Raw genomic sequence first — 23,392 nt, forward strand, 5'->3', positions numbered from 1 at the left:
AAATAAATTGACAATATTTGAGATGACAAATTAAAATGTTTATCAAATACGTGATCACGATATTGCGTACGCGACTCTTAGCTGTTTCCGCATAAACGCGCGTTTGACTCATTCTCATTCATAGCCACTCTCTCGCCCCCTCTCTCACGCGCACCCTATCAATATGCCATTTGTGGACCCCTCAGCGTCGCACATATACGCGCCATATCTCCAACCATGCCGCCCCAAAACCGATTTTCAGTTTTTGACCTTCAAGGTTCCTTCACGGCGAGCGAGAGAGAGAGTGAGAGTGAGAGCGCGGCTCGCAGTCGCGGTCGGCGCCGGCAGCGCAGCAGCAGCGGCAGCGAAAAGTGAGCACCAGTCGGCGAGTGAATTCAATTTTGTAAAAAACGTTCCGAGCGTTTGGACGCGTGCAGCGGACGAAAATAAAACACGTCGAGAGCGAGAATCGTGTGTGTGGACACTCAAAGACTCAAAATTGAAACCAACTCGAAAAGGTTGCACTGCAAATGCCCAAGTAGAAAAGCCAACGCGAGTGTGCAAATCGATTACGAAAATTGTAAACGCTTTTTTTTTGCCGTGTGAGTGCAAGCGCATAAGATCGAAGAAAAACAGCCAGAGCGAAAAAGAACCGAAAAAAGGCAGAGAGAACCAAAAAAGAAAAAAGCAAAAAAAACCGCAGGAAAACACCAACATAATAATGGATCGGGAGCTGAACGGGGCGATGAAGAGCGTGTCCATAAATAGCGCCCAACTGAATGGTCACAATAACGGTGGCGGGCTAGATGAAACGGACCGCGTGGGCGTGGCACAGGGGGCGGCACTGAGTGCAACAGAGAAAATAACAACAACGACGGCGGCAGCTACAAAATCAGCGACAGCGACCACAAATGCAACCACAGCAACAGCCACAACCACAAATCTTACAACTCACAGCCCGCAGCAAATTGCACTCTTATCCGCTGCAGAGAAAAGTAAGATGGTGCACGAGTTATGTCAGCAGCTGCTTCTAACGGACGAACAGGTGCAGGAGCTGTGCTACCGCATCCTGCACGAGCTGCGCCGCGGCCTGGCCAAGGATACGCATCCCAAGGCGAATGTCAAGTGCTTCGTAACATATGTGCAGGATCTACCCAATGGCAATGAGCGTGGCAAGTTCCTGGCCTTGGATCTTGGTGGCACCAACTTCCGGGTGCTGCTCATCCACCTGCAGGAGAACAACGATTTCCAAATGGAGTCCCGCATCTATGCCATACCGCAGCACATTATGATTGGATCGGGTACGCAGCTATTCGATCACATCGCCGAATGTCTGTCCAACTTTATGGCCGAGCACAATGTGTACAAGGAGCGTTTGCCACTCGGTTTCACCTTCTCGTTCCCGCTGCGCCAATTGGGTCTGACCAAGGGCCTGCTGGAGACCTGGACCAAGGGCTTCAACTGCGCCGGCGTCGTCAACGAGGATGTTGTCCAGCTGCTGAAGGATGCCATCGCACGGCGCGGCGATGTCCAGATCGATGTGTGTGCCATACTCAATGACACCACTGGCACGCTGATGAGCTGCGCCTGGAAGAATCACAACTGCAAGATCGGTCTGATTGTCGGCACCGGTGCAAATGCCTGCTATATGGAGCGGGTGGAGGAGGCGGAGCTCTTCGCCGCCGAGGATCCACGCAAGAAGCACGTCCTGATCAACACGGAATGGGGCGCATTCGGCGACAATGGCGCACTGGACTTTGTGCGCACCGAATTCGATCGAGACATCGATGTGCACAGCATCAATCCGGGCAAGCAGACGTTCGAGAAGATGATATCGGGCATGTATATGGGCGAGCTGGTGCGTCTGGTGCTGGTGAAGATGACCCAGGCGGGTATACTGTTCAATGGACAGGATTCCGAAGTGCTGAACACCCGCGGACTGTTCTTTACCAAGTATGTGAGCGAAATTGAAGCGGACGAGCCAGGCAACTTCACCAATTGCCGCCTGGTGCTGGAGGAGCTCGGTCTGACCAATGCCACCGACGGGGACTGCGCCAATGTACGGTACATCTGCGAGTGCGTCTCGAAACGGGCTGCCCACCTGGTGTCCGCCGGCATTGCCACGCTGATCAACAAAATGGACGAGCCAACGGTGACGGTGGGCGTCGATGGCAGTGTGTACCGCTTCCATCCCAAGTTCCATAACCTGATGGTCGAGAAGATCTCGCAGCTGATCAAGCCGGGCATCACCTTCGATCTGATGCTGTCCGAGGACGGTTCCGGTCGTGGAGCTGCCCTGGTGGCAGCCGTCGCCTGTCGCGAGGACATACTCAATGGCAAGAAGTAGGGTGGATAGGGAGCTGGATATGAACCAGGAGGAGGAGCCGCTGGAGCAGCTGGAGCAGTCCTAAGAGATACACAACCACAGAAACAGCAGAGCAAATGAGAAACACCTAGTAAACGGCCACGGTGGCGTATGCGTAATAATTGCAGTAGAGCCACGCTAACTCACAAAAGCCCTATAGCCAAAAGATATAAAAAAAATGAAGCTGCCACGACGAAAAGTAATCGAAAAGCCCACGAAAAACCTCTATATGCATACGTAGGGCATTTGCGAGTTGGCGCGACTTGGCTTTAGTATTTTAATTAGGCAAAAACCAGGTTTTTAACTACAAACACAAGCGTAACAGAAAACCCCCACTAAGAGACAGAAGATCTGTGGCATTCTATCTCTTTCTCTCCTAGTTAAAGAAAACAAAGAAGAAAAAAAACACTATGCTTAATGATTATGGATCGATTTTCGATTTTTGTTGAAAATTTGTTATGCTATTATATATATATATATTTTACAAGAAAACATAATATACACACACTAAAAACATAATGTATATGTTTGGGTATATATAGTACAATTTGTGAAGCGAATTTCTTTTCGATTTCGATTGAAACAACACATTTTTTTGGTAATTCCCTGCCCAAAAGACCCCTAAAACCTAAACCCTGCCCCTAAAACCCCCTAAAAAAACAGAGATACTTAAGAGCAAGTGAGAAAAGAAACTGTTATACTACTGTGCTACAAGCATTCTAGCATATCCTGCAGGACAACGGAAAGAAAAACTGTAAAACCGCACATTGTTAAAGCAAAAACAAAAACGAGAAAAGCAACAAAAAACAAGCCGCTACAGAAGAGACAGAAACAGAGGGATGGAAAGGAAGAGAGAGAGAGAGAGAGCGAGCGAGCGAGAGAAAGAGAGAGAGGACTACTAGGTAATGCTACGGTGTCCTTTCTGTAATTGTAAATGTTTATATAGAACCTATTACGAAGCGTTATATGATAATACTGCATACATATATATTTACATATATATAAATATAAATATGATATATTTAGCCACTATATTACTGATTTTTTTTTGTAATGTATTGCTTGTCTTTGTTTAGTGAATTTGTTTGTTGTTAACACTTAAGCAGGTAAACTCTAAACAAAAATAAACTGTTTTTTTTCCTTTTGATATAGAAACGCACTTTGTGAGCTATTATTTATGTAATTGTACATTTGACCTAGTTTAGTGTTTAGTTCTTATCTTAGTTTCTAAATGTCGTCGAAGAAGCCAGCAATACAACCCCACCCCCTAAAAAAAACCCAACCCACGGAGCCCTTAATTATATTTAATTATTGTTTACGAACAACAAGCGAAGAGAATGCGAGAAGCTAAAAGGCAAATAAGCAAAATGGAAAGCAAATAAAATTTGTTCTTAATTCATACACAAGTAGTTGTTACTTATTTTTCCCAATTTATTGGTTTTCCAAAGTGATTAGGTTTTTTCCAGATTGATTTCAGTATGATTAGATCTGTTTTCGATATGACCGGTATCATTTGATCATTTTTGCAGCTGCTGGCCGGCATGCTCAGTCAACAAAAACTTAAACAATTCGCAATTGAGGCAAAACGAAGATACATTTTTTTGGTCTAACACTAAGCGGAGGATGAGCCTAACCTAAGAGATATGTTATAATGAATGTGGGAGCAGCGAACCAGTGTTTCTATTTTTCAAGAAAAAAGGAAACCAAAAACAAGAAGAATGTAATATAAACTTAGCCCATGTTAAAAAGAAAATTGAAAACCAATTAAAAACTCTCGTTATCAAAAGACGATTCAAACATAAATTGCTAAGAACAAACAAACACAAATCGAAGGCTTGAAAATGCAGATGAGATGAATTTAGTAAATGATATAAACAAATGGAATGTTTGTCAACAGTGAAGCGAAATAAAGACGATTGAACCAAACAACAGAGAAGCAAATCAAAACGTGATACGTGTTCTTTTGGGCCTAACACATTACGGTGTATATTTATTTAAAACTTTATTCTCGTTTTATTGCTATCGTTGTTGCAGACTAAAATTATACATCATCAGAGGCAATAACAATCAGTCAGCACTTAGCTAGCTCAATTTTGTTATTTATATTACTCGAATACCCTACGCAAAAGGCGTTATTCCCATTTATTTGCTCAGCTGTGTGTTTTTGTTATGATATATATTTTTGGATAATTTTCATCATATAGTAGGGCATTCATCTCTTTGTATTAAACGCATTATGACATATTTGGGTATTTTGCTAGGAATTACTTGGAATCCACTTAACTTTACTGAGCTAAAAATAGTGCACATTGCGTATCCCCGTTTACATTGTAGGGTATTTCCAGTGCCGCATCAGTCGTTGCACTTGAGTCTTACGTAGTTTTCGCCGCTTTTGTAGTCCATTTTAAATTGAATCATTTGCAGTCGGGTTTTCGTTTGACGCATTTGAATTACAAGTGCTGCGATCCACAGCAGACAAAAGGCTTGATTGAGCCATTGATCGTAAAAGGGGCGACGAATTTGGGGGCGGGGCGGGCGGTACGACTGATGAGGCGGCGGTTAGGCGAGCGTTCGATAAACACCAAAGTCACTCCACGAAAGCCGATCGATTCGCGCTGAAGGGGGGCAAAAAGTGCTTATTTTTTCTATTATAAAACCTCACAGAGCTCGAGTTCCGCGAAAGTTGTTTATAGAATTTGAAATGAAAACGATTCTCGTGAAACCGCGAGCGGCGAAACGAAATGGCGATACACTGCAATCTCAGCCAAGTGGCGATCACGTTTTACTGCGGCACAAACCCAATTTAAATATCTTGAATGCAAATTTCCACTTTTAAATGCTGACAGCGATTTCGACTCGTCGACCGCATCGGGAATCCCAATTTGGAGATACCCTTTGGGTATTAACCCGATCGAAAGTGAGATGATTACACAACAAAAATAATATATTCAACAATATCCATATGCAACAAATTGTTGAATCATTGAATCATATGCAATAAGTGGATTAGTAACGAAATATTGCATACTTTTATGCACCTTGTTAGTTTTTCTGTCAATCTTGATGATTGAAAAGATTTTACTGCAGTATTCAAAACGAAATTTGATAGATGATTTTGCTTCTCAAATTGATTGACTGTTAATTTTTATGGCTACACCTTTTTAAGGGACAGCTGTTAAGTATAAAATCGTTTATCTTAGTCAAAGTAAAAATCATTGTTCAACCGTTATATTTATAGCTTTTCAGTTATGAGTGCACTTCAAGTCGCATTGCAATCACCCTAACCCTGCCCAACGGTATTGCAACCCCACTTGGCCCCACTTAACACCTGATGCCCTTGATTGTGGCAATTACACCCCCTGAATGCCACCCGGCTAGTCTTATCTGCCTTAGCTGCCACTTGCAGCTTATCAGCAGCTCACGCACTCTCGATGCAATCGCAGTGCATCGGTCAGTGATAAGGTTGTGACTTTTCTGGAAACGCCGATTGACGACACTCCCACCTAAGCAGTATTTGTTAGTTTTAGTTTCACTTTATTGCGATTTCAGCTAAAGAAACTTCAGAAACTTCTCGCGAACAACGCTGCGTATGCGCAATTTGATATCAATTATGTACTTATGCAATTTGTTAGTACTTAATGGCTTTTAATTTCAATCTTACTCTGTTTCATGGAAAGTCAATGTATTCATTCTCAAAAAAACAATTTTACGTTTTTGAACAACGTTGCGTATGCTCAATTTTTTTACTTTGAATTTCAGTTGCTTTCCATCCATTCAATTTTTTTTATATTAATCAAGTATTTGAATACCTTTTCAGATCTTTCACCCCGAGTATATTTCCTCTCAAAGAAAATCATACAGCACAGAAGTTAAATAATTTATCAAAATATTGCGTATACGTCACCGAGTCCCCGAATTAGGTGGGCGTTGACCACGCCCCAGCGCAAGTAGCCGCCCCCTCCTACGTAAGTTGAAAAAGATTTATCATTGGACGATTGGCGAGACAAGAAAATTCTTTTCCACATTTCGTTTTTAAGAGCTCTGACAGCTTTTTGTTGTTGTCGCACATTTTCAACTTAATTTCGCGGCAATTTTAGAAAATATGCTTAGTATTTTCGGTACGCCAGGCACTATGTATATGTATCGAGCATATTTTGTTGATAAAATACATAGTTTCCGAGCATCGAAAACCAAATACGCAATAATCAAAAGATATAAAGAAACGTTGCTGAATTTGGCGTCTGGCAAATTTGCTCACTTGATCTGTAACCATCGCTGGCTCTTTCCCACATCCGCTGCACCGCTCGCACCTTTCAGTGATGGTTTTGTTGTTATGCAAATGCTAAAAAGCATTTCAAACGACAGCAAAATGCAATTTTCGAAAGTGTGAAATGGAAATGCAAAAGCGAATGGCGAAAAAAGGCAACAATCATGTGAGTGCCAAGCAACAACAATTGCGTCTCGCCTATGTAAACATGTTCAATATTTCTACTCGCAATGTTCTACGTATGTTTTTTTTTTCTTTTCTGACATTGTCGTATTATTTTTCCACAATTTACAGGAAAATACAGTGCTTTTGTAAAGTCTTGTGGCTTGATCTAAAATATATTTACTTATATATATAAATATATATATACTCAGTAAAATAGTCATTTTTGCGACAGAAACGGAGCAGTGTGACCTTGACGCTTGATTTAAATAACGACAATATATACGTAGCATGGTCACACTTCTAAACGAATTATAAGGAAAGCCTAATGATTGTAAAAATGTTCAACTTTTTCAAATGCTGTGCAAATATTTATCCCATACTTGCCTTCATTCGTGATTTGTGAATGAAGCTTTCACTTGCGGATATCGACTGCAAACTTAAACCAGTTTAGACACATGCAATTCACCTATAATCATAGGAGCAACATCAAATGACAGGAAAGAGCACAATCGATGAGAAAGTTTGGAGAGTGAAAAGGGGTGGTCAGTTTTCCCGGAAAACTAATTTCGCACTGGCCAATTTAAAGCTGAAGTATTGTTGTAAGACTTATAGAGCTGTGGAAATCGGTGCCAATAACTTTAAATGCAACAAAAAAAAATGAAAAAACAAAGACTATAATCGGTTTTATTTCTGGTTTGACATTCTTTGACATTCTCTTACATTTCCTATAAATGCCATATCTCTCTCTGATATCAAATCTTATCGTTTGGCATCGTGATAAAACCTTTGATTCCGCACTCGGTAGCTTTGACTTGACAATTGCAATATTTAACAATTGCCCAGATATAAAATCATATCGCTTGATATGAGGTAATTGAAAAGTCAAGATAGAGAAGAGTTTATACCAACAGCTTTAACTTATAAGATTTGACAAAATGTAATATATAGTTCCATCTTTGATCAACTTTGGTTCCGAGAGTGTAGTAGAAAATTTAATTTAATCCAGCAAAAAAGGTAACTAATACAAGTAAATTCACCATTGGGTTCGACATTCAAAGACCACAATCAACAATAATCCACGGATGGTTGCCGTCATTTCCTTTGGCGATCTTGTTTTATTGCTGTTGTTTTCAGCGGATAATTGGGGTTATTAGTTTATAACTCTTTTGTTTTCCGCGCCATGATATAATTTGGTTTGCCTAATTGCTCTGGCTCTTTTTGTTTTCAGCTGGTGAATACTTTTGAGTGCCAGTGTCTGCGATCATCGGTGTTCGTGTGCCTTGCTGGGAACTTTAGACAATTAATCTGCTGATGATTTGCTTTAATTACATTTCAATTTAACTGAAAATACAACTGATTATCACTAAACAAAAAGGCCAGAAAAAGTGAGTAATTAAAAAAAAACAAGGAAATCACAATAAAAAGGCAGCGACAACAAGATGAAATTAATTGAGTTGATATAATACTTGTAATTAAGATGAAGATTATATGGGAAAGCAGATCATCCATCACAGGATTGTCACACAGTCACTTTTGAATTACTCGAAAGCCGTAAAATAACTGAGAGACAATAATAATTAATAATAATGGAGCAATGATAATTAAAGCCAGATTTTTTTTTCAAGAATCTTGCACAACAGAGCCCAAGTAATGTGCATTCATTTCAGACCCCACCAACCGCAAACAAAAACAGGCAATTTTCATAAACTATAATAAAAGTCATTCGAGCTAATCTACAAAAAACACTTGGTCTACCTAGGAGGTTTTAGAAATTGTCTCACCAATATTATTACGCTTTTCTCAGGTTACGTAAACACTTCTAACCGATCCAAAACTTGCCATATGCCAAACAATAAATATTAATTGGGAAATCTATCGTTGAGCCTTGAAATTGATAGTGCAAAAAAGTGTTTTTTTGTTTAGAAAAACCCAAATTGCTGATCTTGGGAGCTGTCTTGGGATTCTCAATGAGAACAGCTGACCGCATCCGGATTTCAAGGGCCCCCGAAGCGGCGGTCAAGTCTATGGAAAAAGAATCGTTGTAGTGGCCAAGGCCAAAACCGGTACAGTTGCCTCCGGCGAGACCCTACGATGGTCAGGGCCACTCAATTGATGATGTAAGTGAATGATTGAATGAAAGTGCGACGACTCGACTGGACTCGACTCGGTCCGTCTGTAATCGCTAAACGAGCCCAAATGCAAACCAATTGAGCGCCTCTCTCGGCGGAACAAACCGCCAGAAACCGACTCTGGCGGGCATTACGGGTATACTATAGATGTGGGTACTACGGGTACTTCGGTACTACGTGTATTCTCGTCTCAATTAATGGACGACTGTCTGTTGAGGAACTTGCTGGGCATACAAATTTATTTGATCCAGACACTTGAGTCAATTGGCAGACGGAGAAGCACGAGACTTTGGTTAGCAGTTCTTTCGAATTTGTTTGGTCAGCGAAATGATCTATTAATGAAAGGAATTGATGATGTGGCAAATGGAGAGGCATCGTTGAAAGAACGCAGATGATTGAAGCGAAAATTAAGGGGGGAATTGCCATTTATATAATCGCTAGTTAAGTTAGACAATAATGCTTAAGAATCTTATTACGAAACCCGATTGAGATGGATCTTTTGTGGTCCTAACATCCGGTTAAAATACTCAACTATTACGTGAACTGCGATTCAGCTTGCAAATATAATATATCAATAATATTATTATACAAGCGACTTGTTACATTATAATGATTGTTTAACTTATTCAAACGATTATGAAAAGCTTGCTCCGGTAACCCGTGGTCAAAACCCATGGATCATTACGCTTAAATGAAAAATGAAGTATTGATTATTAACATAAGGTGTTGTTTATAGAAGAACGGGAATTCGAAGCCAATAAATCGCCATTCTGTGGGATCGATCGTGTGCGAAATGTGGGTGGATGGACGTGTGGGGTATAAATAAAACACCTTTCTGGTGCGCTATAAACAATAACAACGAGAATCCGAGAGCTGCTGGCAAAAAACAAATCGGAGCAAAACAAAAAACACACAAATAACACACCAATAGCGGCAAACGTAAACAACAACTGGCCAATTTGGGTGCAAATGGAACACACACAGCTCGGCTGATAACCGCAGAGAATGCCAGTAGGACAACATGGAATAGATCACGTTTCTGCATTTCTCATGCGGCCCAAGCACCCTACACCCCGAATCCGAGCCGTTCCAACGTTCGAACCCCCTCCCGAAATCCGAACCCTGGAAATTTGCTGCGGTTTCGAAACTTACGTTACGGATCGTATATCTATACTTCTTGGAAAGCGCAGTGATAAGGGGTGGGAATATAGTCACATATATTCACGGTATAAGGTATTTTGATAAGGCTAATACCTTTTTTTCCAAACAAAGTGTCGTTTATTTTTAAATATTAGAAGTGGCGATGAAGTAGTGAAAATATTGCACTAAAAATCAGAGTTTTCTGTAATACTCTACTAAAGCGCCACCTATGGGAGGCATGTGCAAGCTGTTGGCACTTTGTAGCCACAGGTGGTATCCCCTACTTATTACCTTTTTTACCTTTTGAACTCACAATCATAAAGCTAAAACTGCTGACAAGTTATGATATGAAAGCTTGCGATTTCGCTGAGTTAGCTATACAATGATATTATTTATTGCTATGACTTCGATTGCAGGTGACTAAGCAGACTAGTGTGACCCATGCTGGCACTTTGAACCGAAGTAGAGGGCGCACTTCTACACCCCCTAGATTGGTTCATTCATTCATTTGCCAACAAAACACTGTGCACTGGGCCCACTCATTTAGCAACTATTCAGCCAGGGCCGTATATACTATGATAATTACCTGAAAAATGTACGGGCATGTTAGCAAAACGAAAACAAACAAAACGAATGCAATTCGATCTCGAACTGGATCTTGTTGTCTTCCGCTATTCAATTGCCGTAAAACGCAATTCAAATGCGATTGCATAAGAATCAAATGGAAATCGAGAGATATATTGGAATTAGATTGACTGGGGATTGGAATATTCTGGCGTTGCGAGTTTAATTGGCTAAACCTTAGGAATAATGAGGGTTGTATATGGTTTATAGAAAAGTTATTCAAGTTATTATACCCGATAAGAGCAGTTCAAGTGGCAAAGCAATCTGTAGATTTAGTCAAATATTATATACATATATGGAATACGCAAGCTATTTTTTCTGCGTTATTTGTTTACGATTATAAACAATAAACATATTTATGATCGCTCATATGGAATAAAACCGACCCAAACTCGACAATGGAATTTGCGCGAATTTTCGTTCTATCCGGCATTGAATGGAAGTGGGAATTTAGGGTGGCTGAACCACTGGGTGGTCCCATGTCAAGCACATTGGCAGTATAATTAGAATTGTTGCCGAACCTCAACTTGATAAGCCCACACACATCAAATAAACACCCAAAATGGGCAGTGGATCCAAGCGGAGGAGCGAATACTCTTGATCGATATCGTTCAGAAGGTTAATGGAAGGTCAATGCTATGATTACGTAGTAAGCATCATTATTATGACTACTACGAAACGAAAGCAATGTAGATAGCACTAAGAAACTGGGGAACTAAGTTTAAAAAAAAAACTATAAATAAGTCACGGAAATCTGATTAAAGTAAAGAGCGTTTCCCACTTTTAGATCCCAAGTTCCAAAAGCAAGCAGTTATAAATACGCAGTACTCGTCGCTCCCCCAAGTGGAAGATATCTTTTTCCAAGTTTTATATAGATTGCCAGCATAAGATCATTAACGTTAGTTCTGTTCATACCCCACTTGACTGATAAGCGAATTCAAATGGTAATGCTTTGCTCAACAAGTTTCTGCGCCTTATGCTGGGACCCCAATGAATGGACGCCTATAGTTTAGTTTTATTGATTGGGGCGCTCTAGGAAATCGGTCCCTTTGATTAATAGCGAAAATTTACTATGTACTTCTCATGCGACTAAAGGCTCAACCATAATGGCTTTTTATTGAACTAGTTAGTTGACTCATATATTATAAGATTAAGTTTTAGATGCGGTTGATTCATACGAAAACTTGACTTGTAATTGTTGATGATGAAATAGTGCCCACCACCTTAAGATAATCCTCTTTTAAATATACCAACTCGTAGAGTTAAAGGGTATGCTCGATTCGTTCGATAGTATGCTGAAGGTAAAAGTACTAAGGATAGCCATGTCTGTCCGGATTTCGGCGGTTTTTCCGATTTTTGTCATCAAATAATCAGTTTTTTTGGCACAACTTTAAAAATAATTGGCTGAATATGGAATGTTATACCTCGTTAAGCTCGTAATTAAATTTCCAATCCAACTGTGTTCAAAAATGAAAATTCTATTTTTTCGCCATTTTTGGCAAATTTTGATGATGTTACCCCTTACAAAAAATGCGAAAATTGACCCAAAAATTGATTTTCCTAAATTCTTCAAAAAGTGATAGGGATCGTTAGCATTGGTAATTAGCTGCTCAAAACAGTTATTCTTTCATCTATATGACAATTTTCAGCGAAGATATGACAAAAATTCCGTTTGTAATTAACACGTTTTTTGGGAAAAGCCGTGTTTCCAAATTTCGTACATCAAATAATCAGTTTTTTTGCCACAACTTTAAAAATAATAGCCTGAATATGGAATGTTATACCTCGTTGAGTTCGTAATTAAATTTCCAATCAAATTGTGTTCAAAAATGCAAATTCTATTTTTCGCCATTTTTTGCCAATTTTGATGATGTTACCCCTTACAAAAAATGCGAAAATTGACCCAAAAATTAATTTTCCTAAATTCTTCAAAAAGTGATAGGGATCGTTAGCACTGACAATTTGCTGTTCAAAACGGTGATTCCTTTGGTTATACGACTATTTTTGGCCATGTAATGATATTAAGCCCGTTTTTTTTTGCGAAAACATTGTAATTGGCATGCAATCCATATTATAAAATCAGAATACCTACCAAGCTCATAAGTGATACTTGGATACTAAGTTTCGATATCAAACTCTGACGTAACTTTAGGTGCTACATAATAAGTTTTCCCAACAGGTGAACAAAGCTGATATACTTCATATTTATCTACCCTTCGCGAAACATTGTAGTGCTGAAAGATCTGGCTGTTCGATAAAGTCAATTCACCTCAATCGACGTGATTCCCGATCGAGTCCGATAGACGAAAGTAAAAGTGCAAAAGCCAGTTCGGAGATAATACGCCTCCACAGCCCCAAAGCTGATAAGCATTTTACGTGCGCGTACACCGACATGGGGATATAAGGCAACTAAGTGTAGTAAAGAGCCCCTATTGTCAAACAGTAATTAATTCATGTTTGCCATTTTATTTTCTGTAGTACTATCTCATCCGTTCTAATATCTATCTAAATCTGTCTTTTTTTTTTTTTGGCTCAGCACTGAGTGGATTTACTATTTCGGGCCCGCTATTGATAAAGCCACTGGTTCAAGGAGGGGGGTCTTATGTACGATTGGCTCCGAAATTATTGGCATTCTGTTTGTCAAGTACCTTCATCGCATATTCCTCGACGGGGCACTTATCAATTTGCAATAAACAAATACAAATGGCGAAAAGTGTAAGAAATAGAAACCGAGGTGTAGAATATCGGCGCCATTGCATTAATCAATCGTTTGCCAAGAACTTTCCCTATCGAACGGAATGCGATTGTTTTTTGCCCCCCGTCCGATAAGATCTACGTTCCAGACTCCGGATGTGGCAATATTTTACGGCCCAGCAGTGCAATAAGAAATGCGATTGGCGTTCAAAGGTGGCGAGATAATGGCAGTGACCTTCGGATCTCGATCTCAAGTACCTCACCTCAGCGGGGGTGCAATGGGCTATTCTGGGTATCACATTCCTAAGGCTCAACCAAAGTTACCCGTTATAGCCTTTTTTATTGATCACCCATATAATAATTAAAGTACCACGATGCATGACATAAGCAATTAAGTGCATCGTATCGGGTAGACATTCGCCATTCGGGTAACAGTAAGCCATCCAACGGTAAGCTTGAATGTATCGGCTAAGTATTTGTTTGGCTACAACAACGGTACAAAACTATTGCTTACGGCATTTTGTTTGCCAGAGATAACGGTAGACGCCAGCTGTTTTTGCGTGCGTGGAAAAGTTTGGCCGCGTCGTCGTCGATGTCAATCAATATCAATAATGGCACCTAACAAAGGGCCAGGCGACAGATAGAGATACGCAGTTTTACTGCGCTGGTTATTCTAGCAACCCGTTGATGGCTAATCAATGGAAGTTGCTCAAATATGCAATCAGCGGACATAACCTCAAAGGGCAAGCTCAAACACGCCCACGCGCCTAAGTAGACAGAGAGGGGGACAGAGACAGAGTTGGGGAGATAGAGAGAGGAGGAGATTAGGAAGAGAGTGTTGGAGAAATGGAAATGTGCGAGATGGGAGGACAAAAAGTGTGTCAGTGGGCACACTCACACACACAAGCACACGCGCGGAATCCTCTCACAACAACAAATGGCGTGGGAGTGGCAACGGAATAAGTTGATAGAATGAAAAACCGGGAACGATTGTGTAATCAAATAGTATAGGGTCCAGTCCACTACGTAAAACCCATGAGCATATGTATACATACTTATATGCATATGTCCGAGTATGGTAATCAAGGCGAACTTATCAAAGTCAGCCGAACGAAATTGCTACAAGGCACACGCCGTAATTGTTGTTGCTCGCTGGTCTTCTAAACCTCAGTGTGCGTTTGAGTTTTGCCCTTGAGTTTGTCCTTTTTGAGCAGAAGCGGCGGCGTCGACAGAGGCTTTTGTTATACGCGTCGGCGCATGTAAACTGGTTTTGGTATAACAGTTTTAGCCAGACCGATTGAGATTGAGAGAGCGCGTGAGAGAGTGGTCCCACACCGACACACCAACACACATGCGCAGGCCGGCGACGAGCCTCCTACGCGAGTGTGTGTGTGTAAGTGCCGCACGTGTTGCCAAACACAGAAAACACGATAAAAAAAACAAAGAACGCAATAGTCGGGTGCCACGACCTTGAGATACCCGCCAACAAGTTGTGCTGCCTAGCTTAAGGCTTACTTTTTATGGAGCCATATTAAATGGTATATATTCAACCAAACTTTTTCATCTTAATTGGAAAATATAGTGTTAAATAGCCAGAGTAAATATAGCGTGAAATTATATCCTGAAAATATATTGTAGCACACTTTGCAGCACATAAAATACACTTAGAGAAAGGAGAACGTCGCCTAAATGCGTTTTTATTAACTATGTGGCAACTTTGGATACAATTCCATTTGAACTGTCGAGTATACCTGTACTACACCACGGCTAATGGGTATGAAACCACCATGACCCCACCACTACGTGAACCGTTTGGGGCACCGAATTCCAGTTCCCCGTCGAGATGATGATGCAAGTGCTTCTAATTATAGCCATCCAATTTCATACGCCTGCGCGATGTCCTGGCGAAAGGTTAACTTAAGGTGAAATGGCCACAGGTTGCTGCCCACGCACACACAGCCAGCCCACGTGTTTACATATATGTACATACTTACATAAGATGGTCTTGTACATGCAATGGTGCTAGAAATGAATGAAACGAAAAAGGGTCACTACACAGGTGTATGCGGTTGCAGAACCTCATATACTACACATTTTTCAATCAGTTGCAAAGCTGTTCGATTATTTTTATGGATATACACGAACATTTCGTATGTAATGCTTATTTCTTCAATAAGTTAACTTTTTAAATTTAACGGTTAGTCCATAAAAACTAAGTGGCAACGTCGTGTGCTCTTGCAAAGGTGGCATCACTTGTTGGTATTTTTTTTGCAGTAGGATTGACATTCTCAGCCACACGGCGACTGACCGGCCATAATATATCGATAGCAAAGCTCGATAGCTCGCCAAATTATCGATAGCGTCGACGGAAGGACAACAACAATATGTCTGATGTTCAAAATCAACGCAAATATTGTTTATCCCCCAGTTAATATAATTGAGACTGCACAATGACAACCGACGAGAGCATAATGGAGGAGATGCTGGGTGAGTGCTGCTGCCAATTCGCCCGCCGGAACTAGCATAACTAAGCGCATTTTTGCGGCATTTCGCCCGCAACGCAGAGAGAGCAACAAATCCGGCACAGAAAATCGACGAACTGGGCGTGCAAATGTTCTGCATTGTGGTCAAAAGCAACGCCCAATTGGTGCACAAGGCGCAGGAGATGATTGTGGCCAAGGTGCGATCCACAAACGTGACGGAGGCGACGCGAGCGATTTCGGTAAACCATTATATTTGCACTTTTCACCCCATTTTCTCGCATCGAACCCCACCTCCCCAATACCACCCACACCAACTAACGGTAAAGGGGTATGTGTTACACATGTATGTACACACACACACGCAGCTGCACAGTGGGCGAAAAGCGCACACATACGCACGCTCTTTTGTGGCTGCGTTTGAATTAGCAACAATAATTTCGTTATCAATTGTTAACAATTGCGATGGAAATTGCGCTTGTCTGCCCAACTGGGCGCAAAAGCAGCTAAAACAACATGCAACAGTTAGCGGTATTTGCATTTTTGGAAGCGGTCAACTTTCAAAACATAAATTAACTCGCTTTGTTACTAATTTGCTTAGTATTATTATTGTGCTTATTTTAGTTTTTCGCTTGCACTTGTCAGTTTTCCTAATCTTTTATCTTTGGTTTTTTTTTAAATACATTACATTACTTGATTACTTAAATGAATAGAAAGTGACATCCATTAGTAATCCAAACACTAGTATTAGTAAAATCCCATTAGAACATGACTAATCTAAATTAAAGTAAATGTTGACTTAACCCATTAACCGCTTGCAGCTGCTGGAGGAGTGCATGACGCAGTGCGGCGACGACTTCCAGGACGAGGCGTCCAAATTCCGCTTTCTCAACGAACTGATACGCCTGGTGTCGAAGAAGTACAAGGGCGCCGAGACGCCACATGAAGTGAAACAGCGGATCATGGAGTGCCTACTGCTGTGGACCACCGAGTTCCCGCAGCGCCAGAAGATACGCGATGCCTACGACATGTTGCGCAAGGAGGGGGACATCGAACACGGCACCACGGAGGCCGCGGTGGCCAAAAGGGAGAGCGTACTGGGCACCATTGACGAGGCCATGTTCGCTAAGCTGATCAAGAGCAATAATCCCGAGAACTTCAAGCGGGCCAATCTACTGCTGCAGTATCGGATGGCGCAGGAGGCGCGTCGCAACGATCTGCTGGCCCAGCATCGTCTGGTCCTTTGCGAGGTGCAGGAGACGATGCAGCTGCTCAACCAGATGCTGGACACCTACGATCCCTCCAACCAGGACGTCAGCGAAACGCTGCACGAGCTGTACAAGAGCTGCAAGAAGCACAAGCCCATCTTTCAGCATCTTCCGCAGCTGCTGGATGACTCCGATGCGCAGCTCGTAGGTGGGTGTGGTCCCTTTTGAATGGTTCACCATTTAGCTCTTTATATAACACGTCTACCTCCCTTCGCAGCTGACACTCTGGATGCCAATGGCGCTCTACTGGCCACCATGCAGCGCTACAAGCTTCTGGTGCCATCGTCCACAAGGAACACCGCTTCTGCCTTGACCACGAGTGCTCCAACAGTAGCTGGTTCAGCGAAGTCCACGGCCAACTCGACCACAGCCACCACTAGCTCCAATAACGCCCAGTTGCTAAACGAACTGCTTGGCGATTTGCTCATCGACGGAAGCAACGAAGCTACCACTACAGCCACCACAAGCCTACCAAATACCGCCAGCAGTAGTTCCAATGCCGCAGCCATCGGGGCGAATCCGCTGGCCGATTTAAGTGACATCTTCAGCAGCGCTCTGGCCGAAAGCGAAGCGAAGCAGCAGAGCCAGCCATTCCAGAATGCCACCACGCTGCTGGAGCCGCAGGTCATTAGTCAGCGCACCACAACCGAGACTTTGGCCAATGGCAACGGAGGCAGCGCCAGCAATGTGCCGGAAACAATCAGAAAGATGCCGCAAATCGATATGCTCAGCGAGGAGCTGTTCCAGCAGATCCTGCCCACCCAGGATCGGATGCCCAGCTTCAAACGGGAACCAGAGAAGATCACGCTAAATGACTTGGCACGCGAACGAATGCACATGAACGAGCCAGAGGAGCCAAAGACAGCTAATGATCCAGCTTCTGATAGTGCTCCTGCTACTGCCACTGCTACAGCTACTGCTGATTCCATAGACGATGTTCCTTTACTCAGCGATGATGCGGAAAAAAAGGATGAAGCCGTCGTAGCTCCAGTGACAGTTGTACCGCCGGCCAAGCCGCTAAGCGAAATCAATGTGGAACTGGACAACATACAGGCCACCGGGGAGCAGCGCATCGTTCTCGACGACGACGACATGCAGCTCAGTCTGAACTTCACCAGCGATCGGCCCGGCCATCGTGTGTCGGTGATTGTGATATCGGCTCAGAACAAGAGTCGTCAGCCAGTGCGCGACTTTCAGTTCGAGGCCAGCGTAAAGAAGGTGAGCGAGTCAGAGCTGGATAAGATTACTGGTCATCGAGGGGACCGGACTAACAAGCTATCATTCTATTCCGCAGCCCTGCAAGGTGCGCCTGCTGCCGCCGACGGACAGCCAGATGCCGCCTCACAAGCCCTTCCGCCCGGCCACGCCCATCAACCAGGTGATGCTCCTGCTGAATCCGACGGGCAAGGCCGTGGACGTAACATGCATTGTGGGCTACAAGCTGGGCGACGATCCGGATCCCATCAAGGAATCGATTGTGGCCAAAGGCATTGACTATGTGGACTAAAATACCCCGGCATCCAAGCATCACCCGCTCCCGTCCACTGAAAGCGCAGGATGAAAATGAAAAGAACGAAAGACAGTCAATTTTCCGCATCTATGTTTTATCTTAAAGATACACTTGCTTTTTCAATTTCTGTATTGTATGTATATGTACGCTGGTAAGATTTTTATTCAAATTGCATTTTGCGTACAAACGATTTAGTCGTAATATAATTATGTATCAAAGGTTTATAAATTATGAAAAAGTCGCTACAAAAGCCAAGCGCGCATTTTCAGAGGTATTCTCATTAATCGGTTCAATTGTTGTGGATGTTGTTTTAGTTGATGCTTCAGTTCAGTTCAGTTGTCGTGTTGCTACTTTCCCCACAGCTTTAAAAAAATGCCACATTATTTGTTCCTGGCGGATTGTCTCGCTGGGTTGGCGGTTTGCGGATAATTGTACATTTGAGATAATTGTCGATATAACTGGCTTAAGATAGATCGTAATAGGTTCGGAAGTGATTTAATGAGCACTGCTGGCAGTTTTTCAAACATTTTGGATATAAATTTTGAGACTATGAATTAGCATTTTATAAATGTGCACCCAATTGGAAACTTAAGCAGAACTAAAACCGCGTTGCTTCACAAACATTAAAATTGCCATCAATTTTGTGTGGATTTTAGCCAGCTAATTGGTAGAATGACTGAAATTAGTAGGCCAATCTTTGGGGAAAGCCAAATGAAAATCCGCCACCAGGAGCCACTTACAATGTGCCTATACTCTAGACGCTAGCTTCTACTACTACTACAACTAATGCTATTTGCCCACGATCTCGTCCTTGAAGGACAAGGCAGTGATGGCCTTGGTGTGACCGGTATAGTCCCTGATGGTACTCTTCGTTTGCAGCTTCCACAGTCGTGCAATGCCGTCGGATGAGGCGGTGAACAGCCATTTGGAATCGGCGCTAAAGGCGGCATCCCACACCCAATAGTTCTCGATGCGCAGCTCGCGCCATTTGCTAAAGTCATCCGTCTTCCAAATGCACACAGTGCCATCGCCGGAGGTCGTCAGCAGTAGCCTGGAATCGGGACTGAATTTGCAGCGCAGTATGTATCGCGAGTGGGCCTGAATCTTCTTCGTCGGGTGCAGCGTGCTCATCTTCTGATCCTGACTGGTCAGCGACCATATGTAGCAGTTGCCCTTGTTATTGGCCGCCGCCAAGTATCTGCCATCCGGCGAGATGGCCACATCCTGAATGGACGCGTCCACCTCGGGCACGATGCGTTCGTGCCGCTCCGACTTGACGTCCCACAGAAAGACGCTGCCATTCTGTGAGCCCATGGCGATTTCCACCTGGTTGGGATGCAAACAGGCGGCATTCACCGGCGCCTCACAATCGAAGACCCGGGAACAGTGTGGCGGTGCGGCGATCATGTCCCAGATACGCACGTGATGATCCTCGCCGGCGGTGAACATCCAATTTCCGTCCTCCTGGAAGCCCAGTCGCGTCACATTCTTTTGCACGCCATCGAAATTGATCACCGGTGCGGTGCAGTTGGACTCGAGGTCGTACAGCCGGATGCACTGGTATCCGCACGCCGCCAGTCGCGTCTTATCCGGTGTCCTGTCTAGCGCATTCACTTGCTGCAAGTTAAATTATGTTCTTTAACCGGAAAATGCACGAATCGGTTTAATCCTACCGAGGTCTCCACGAATCTCATCGTCTTTATGCAGTTGCCCGTGTGCGCCTGCCACACCTTTATGGTGTGGTCATAACCACCGGTGGCCAGGATCAGCTGCTGTTGGTCCCCCATCCTGTGATTGCACGGATTAATTGACAATTTCCGCGTTTTTCTCGCCAAATGTTTTCATTTGACCAAGCCTATCGGTCCGTTGGTCCTCGATGCCTGCCTATCGCACTTATCGATAAGTGTGGCGGTGCTGGTAAGCGTGAAAATATATTCTTATTAGAATAAAACCTAAAACGTCGCAACAAAATGATTTTCAAAAAAACACTATTAGTTGATATCAGGTATCGGTATTATTTTAAGTTTTATTACAAAAAATTCATGGTAGTGATAAACATATAAATTCTTTATTTGATCCGCATAGATAATCATTAGATCATGCTATAACACAAAACTTATTTCAAATCATAAAAATGTTAACTCAAAAATTTTGATCATTGAGATATATTCTATATAAAGTATTATAGAATAACCTTAATAATATTTATTATCCCAAAACTCGGAAATAAGCAGCAAATAAAAAAAGAACTGACTCAGCTTTGGTTATTGGAAAAAATGTTTATTGGTTGAATAACTTAGCAACTGGGACTAGTCCGGGACCAGCGTAACGTACAAGGATTGGGTCTGAGTGGAGTGAGCGGCGGTGGCCATCTACTGCTGGGCGGCGGGAGCAGTTTCCGCTGCCGTGCGATTGGCATCCTCCGGTTTCATGGCGGGGAACAGCAGAACCTCCTACAAAAAATGAAACCTCATTTAGCAAAGCTTGCAATAAGTTAAAGCCCAAGTGTAGACCCACCTTGATGTTGTTGGAGTCCGTGAGGAACATGGCCAGGCGATCGATGCCCATGCCAAAACCACCGGTGGGCGGCAGTCCGTACTCCAGGGACGTGCAGAAGTTCTCGTCGACCAGCTGGGCCTCGTCATCACCGGCCGCCTTGTCGCTGGCCTGCTGCTCGAAACGCTCGCGCTGCACAACCGGATCGTTCAACTCGGTGTACGCATTGCAGATCTCCTTCTTGGCCACAAACAGTTCGAAGCGTTCCGTCAGGCCGGGAATACTGCGATGGTACTTGGCCAACGGCGACATGATCTGCGGATGCTCACAGATGAACGTTGGATTCACGCAAAACTCCTCGATGAATTCGCCGACGAGCTTGTCCAGCAGGCGGGCAGTGGTGCGCGGTGCTGGGCACTCGACCTGGTGCTTGGCGCACAGCTGGGACAGAAACTGATTCGTCTCTGGCGAATTAAAGGTGTCGGCCGCGGGGAACTTCACCTGCAGCTTCTCTTCCAGCGTTTTGATCATGGATACTCGCTTGAAGGGCGGCGTAAAGTCAAGTTCTTGCTCAGGTCCCTCTGGACCCTCCGGATGATAGATGATCTTGTAGGAGCCACGGATCGCCTTCACCATTCCCGAGACCAGCTGCTCGGTGATGTCCATAATGTCGGCGTAGTCGGCATACGCCATGTAGAACTCGCACGTGGTGAATTCGGGATTGTGGGTGAGGTCGATGCCCTCGTTGCGGAACTGCCGTCCGATCTCGTACACACGATCGAGTCCACCCACCACCAGCATCTTGTGGTACAGCTCGGGAGCAATGCGCATGAACAGATCCATCTTCAGGTCATTGTGATGCGTCACGAAGGGCTTGGCAGTGGCTCCACCGGCGATCATGTTCATCATGGGCGTCTCAATCTCCAGGAAACCCAGACGATCCAGGAACTGGCGCACGTAAGAGATGATCTGCGGGCAACGGGAGTAGTTTGTTATTCAGCTTGAACTCCTTAGTTCAATTCATACCTTGGCACGGATCTGGAAGTTCTCTCGCACTTTGTTGTTGAGAATGAGATCAAGGTAGCGCTGGCGGTAGCGCGTCTCCTTATCCTTTAACCCGAAATGCAGATGGGGCAGCATGTGTAGACAGGGCGATAGCAGCTTGATCTCGCTGGGCATCACAGACAGTTCACCCTTCTTGGTTTTTCCGGGATGTCCGACCACGCCGATGATATCGCCACGTCGCAGTTTGGAGGTATCGGTCTCGAAATCCGCCTCCGACTTGTAGGACTTAGCGCTGGCCATCACCTGCACCTTGACGCCCTCGCCGCGCAGATCGTAGAAGATGAGCTTGGCGCCCGACTCGCGTATGGCATGCACACGCCCAGCCACGCTCAGTTTCACATTCTCTAGGGTCTCGCCCTCCTTGAGGCTGCTCTCGTACTTGGCAATGAAGTCTTCCAGCGAGCTGCTCACATGGAACTTGTGTGGATAGGGATCCGTTGCGGGCGAACGCTTCAGCTCCTGGACGGCGGCGGAGCGCAGCTTAAAGTATTCATTCGGCGAGATCTCCTCCTCCTCTGCAGCGCTGCTCTTCTTCTTGCCAGCAGCACCTTCAGCCGGCGCAGCGGCCGCCTTCTCAGCCTTCTCCTTGGCCTTTTGCTCGGCCTTCAGGCGACGCTTTAGCTCACTGTTGGAGAAGAGAAACAGTTGGGTATTAGCCGACAATGGAGATGTTGCCACAAGGCTGTTCTAACCACGCATGGATATATATGCATATATCCAGCCTGGCCAACGGTGCGTATGAGTAACCCACAGTTTGGTCTGCTTGCTTGGCTCCATTTGCGGGGCGCTCACGTGGAAACCGGCGGCCAGTGGCCGAATTCCGGTGTATCTGCATCGGTGCCACGCCCCCTGCACGGTTCTAAGGGCGCAGTGGGCGAACATGCTTATTTTAAGCAGCGTATTTCATCAGCAGAGCTGCACACATGCAACATAAATAATGCGAACTGGAACGTTGCCGCTTCGCCCTAACCTACAAATGGTCAGCTACGTTGGCCGGATTTAATGGTTGCGGTCAAATGGATACGCTTTGGAGCCGACGGCACTTACTTCTTGGACAGTTCTCCACTTGCAGCGGCCATGCTGATGCGGTTGCGTTGTTCGCTGGTTAATCCGGGGGTCTCAGAAGCGATGGAAACCCAAAAGAAATGCGAATGCGAAAGCGCCACAAAGGTAAAAAAAAGTACACGGCCAGCGCTGCCAGATGGGCTGA

General features: G+C 43.9%; 4 protein-coding genes across 5 annotated transcripts; 2 read left to right on the top strand and 2 right to left on the bottom strand.

Moving 5' to 3' along the window:
• The first annotated feature begins 331 nt into the window (after window positions 1-331).
• Window positions 332-3,745, top strand: LOC27206589 (hexokinase type 2). Its single transcript, XM_016181063.3, has one exon. The coding sequence runs from the start codon at window positions 701-703 to the stop codon at window positions 2,324-2,326; it is 1,626 nt and encodes a 541-aa protein (XP_016038690.1). The 5' UTR covers window positions 332-700; the 3' UTR covers window positions 2,327-3,745.
• Window positions 3,746-15,693: 11,948 nt separating this feature from the next.
• On the top strand, window positions 15,694-18,889 carry LOC27208613 (ADP-ribosylation factor-binding protein GGA2). The gene is made up of 5 exons (XM_039297965.2): window positions 15,694-15,850; window positions 15,928-16,085; window positions 16,665-17,259; window positions 17,329-18,329; window positions 18,406-18,889. Exons 1-5 carry the CDS (start codon window positions 15,814-15,816, stop codon window positions 18,616-18,618), a joined length of 2,004 nt encoding a protein of 667 aa, XP_039153899.1. The 5' UTR covers window positions 15,694-15,813; the 3' UTR covers window positions 18,619-18,889.
• LOC6725553 (protein LST8 homolog) lies at window positions 18,737-20,532 on the bottom strand. Its single transcript, XM_002106528.4, has 2 exons — window positions 20,295-20,532; window positions 18,737-20,238 (listed from the first exon to the last, which is right to left on the bottom strand). The coding sequence occupies exons 1-2, from the start codon at window positions 20,406-20,408 to the stop codon at window positions 19,411-19,413; spliced, it is 942 nt and encodes a 313-aa protein (XP_002106564.1). The 5' UTR covers window positions 20,409-20,532; the 3' UTR covers window positions 18,737-19,410.
• A 348-nt stretch (window positions 20,533-20,880) lies between these two features.
• On the bottom strand, window positions 20,881-23,387 carry LOC6725554 (lysine--tRNA ligase). Of its 2 annotated transcripts, XM_016172799.3 has the most exons (5): window positions 23,230-23,360; window positions 22,934-23,166; window positions 22,144-22,807; window positions 21,139-22,086; window positions 20,881-21,074 (listed from the first exon to the last, which is right to left on the bottom strand). In XM_016172799.3, exons 2-5 carry the CDS (start codon window positions 23,062-23,064, stop codon window positions 20,994-20,996), a joined length of 1,824 nt encoding a protein of 607 aa, XP_016038692.1. In that variant the 5' UTR covers window positions 23,065-23,166; window positions 23,230-23,360; the 3' UTR covers window positions 20,881-20,993. The 2 variants fall into 2 exon arrangements, with proteins under 2 accessions (XP_016038692.1, XP_016038693.1); XM_016172800.3 differs by lacking the exon at window positions 22,934-23,166 and having other exon boundaries at window positions 23,230-23,387.
• Between the last annotated feature and the right edge of the window lie 5 nt (window positions 23,388-23,392).

This window comes from Drosophila simulans, chromosome X (genome assembly GCF_016746395.2).
Source record: "Drosophila simulans strain w501 chromosome X, Prin_Dsim_3.1, whole genome shotgun sequence".
In the NCBI taxonomy this organism is placed as follows: Eukaryota; Metazoa; Arthropoda; class Insecta; order Diptera; family Drosophilidae; genus Drosophila; species Drosophila simulans.

Bases quoted from the DNA above. Each gene is read 5' to 3' on its own strand.
- LOC6725554 (XM_016172799.3), bottom strand. From the start codon at position 23,064: ATGTTCGCCCACTGCGCCCTTAGAACCGTGCAGGGGGCGTGGCACCGA. The intron at 22,808-22,933 runs GTGGGTTACTCA...CTTCTCCAACAG, and splicing joins CCAAGCAAGCAGACCAAACT to TGAGCTAAAGCGTCGCCTGA. The intron at 21,075-21,138 runs GTGGGTCTACAC...CATTTTTTGTAG, and splicing joins CGGACTCCAACAACATCAAG to GAGGTTCTGCTGTTCCCCGC.
- LOC27206589 (XM_016181063.3), top strand. From the start codon at position 701: ATGGATCGGGAGCTGAACGGGGCGATGAAGAGCGTGTCCATAAATAGC.
- LOC27208613 (XM_039297965.2), top strand. From the start codon at position 15,814: ATGACAACCGACGAGAGCATAATGGAGGAGATGCTGG. The intron at 15,851-15,927 runs GTGAGTGCTGCT...CCCGCAACGCAG, and splicing joins CATAATGGAGGAGATGCTGG to AGAGAGCAACAAATCCGGCA. The intron at 18,330-18,405 runs GTGAGCGAGTCA...TCTATTCCGCAG, and splicing joins TCGAGGCCAGCGTAAAGAAG to CCCTGCAAGGTGCGCCTGCT.
- LOC6725553 (XM_002106528.4), bottom strand. From the start codon at position 20,408: ATGGGGGACCAACAGCAGCTGATCCTGGCCACCGGTGGTTATGACCAC. The intron at 20,239-20,294 runs GTAGGATTAAAC...TTTAACTTGCAG, and splicing joins TGAGATTCGTGGAGACCTCG to CAAGTGAATGCGCTAGACAG.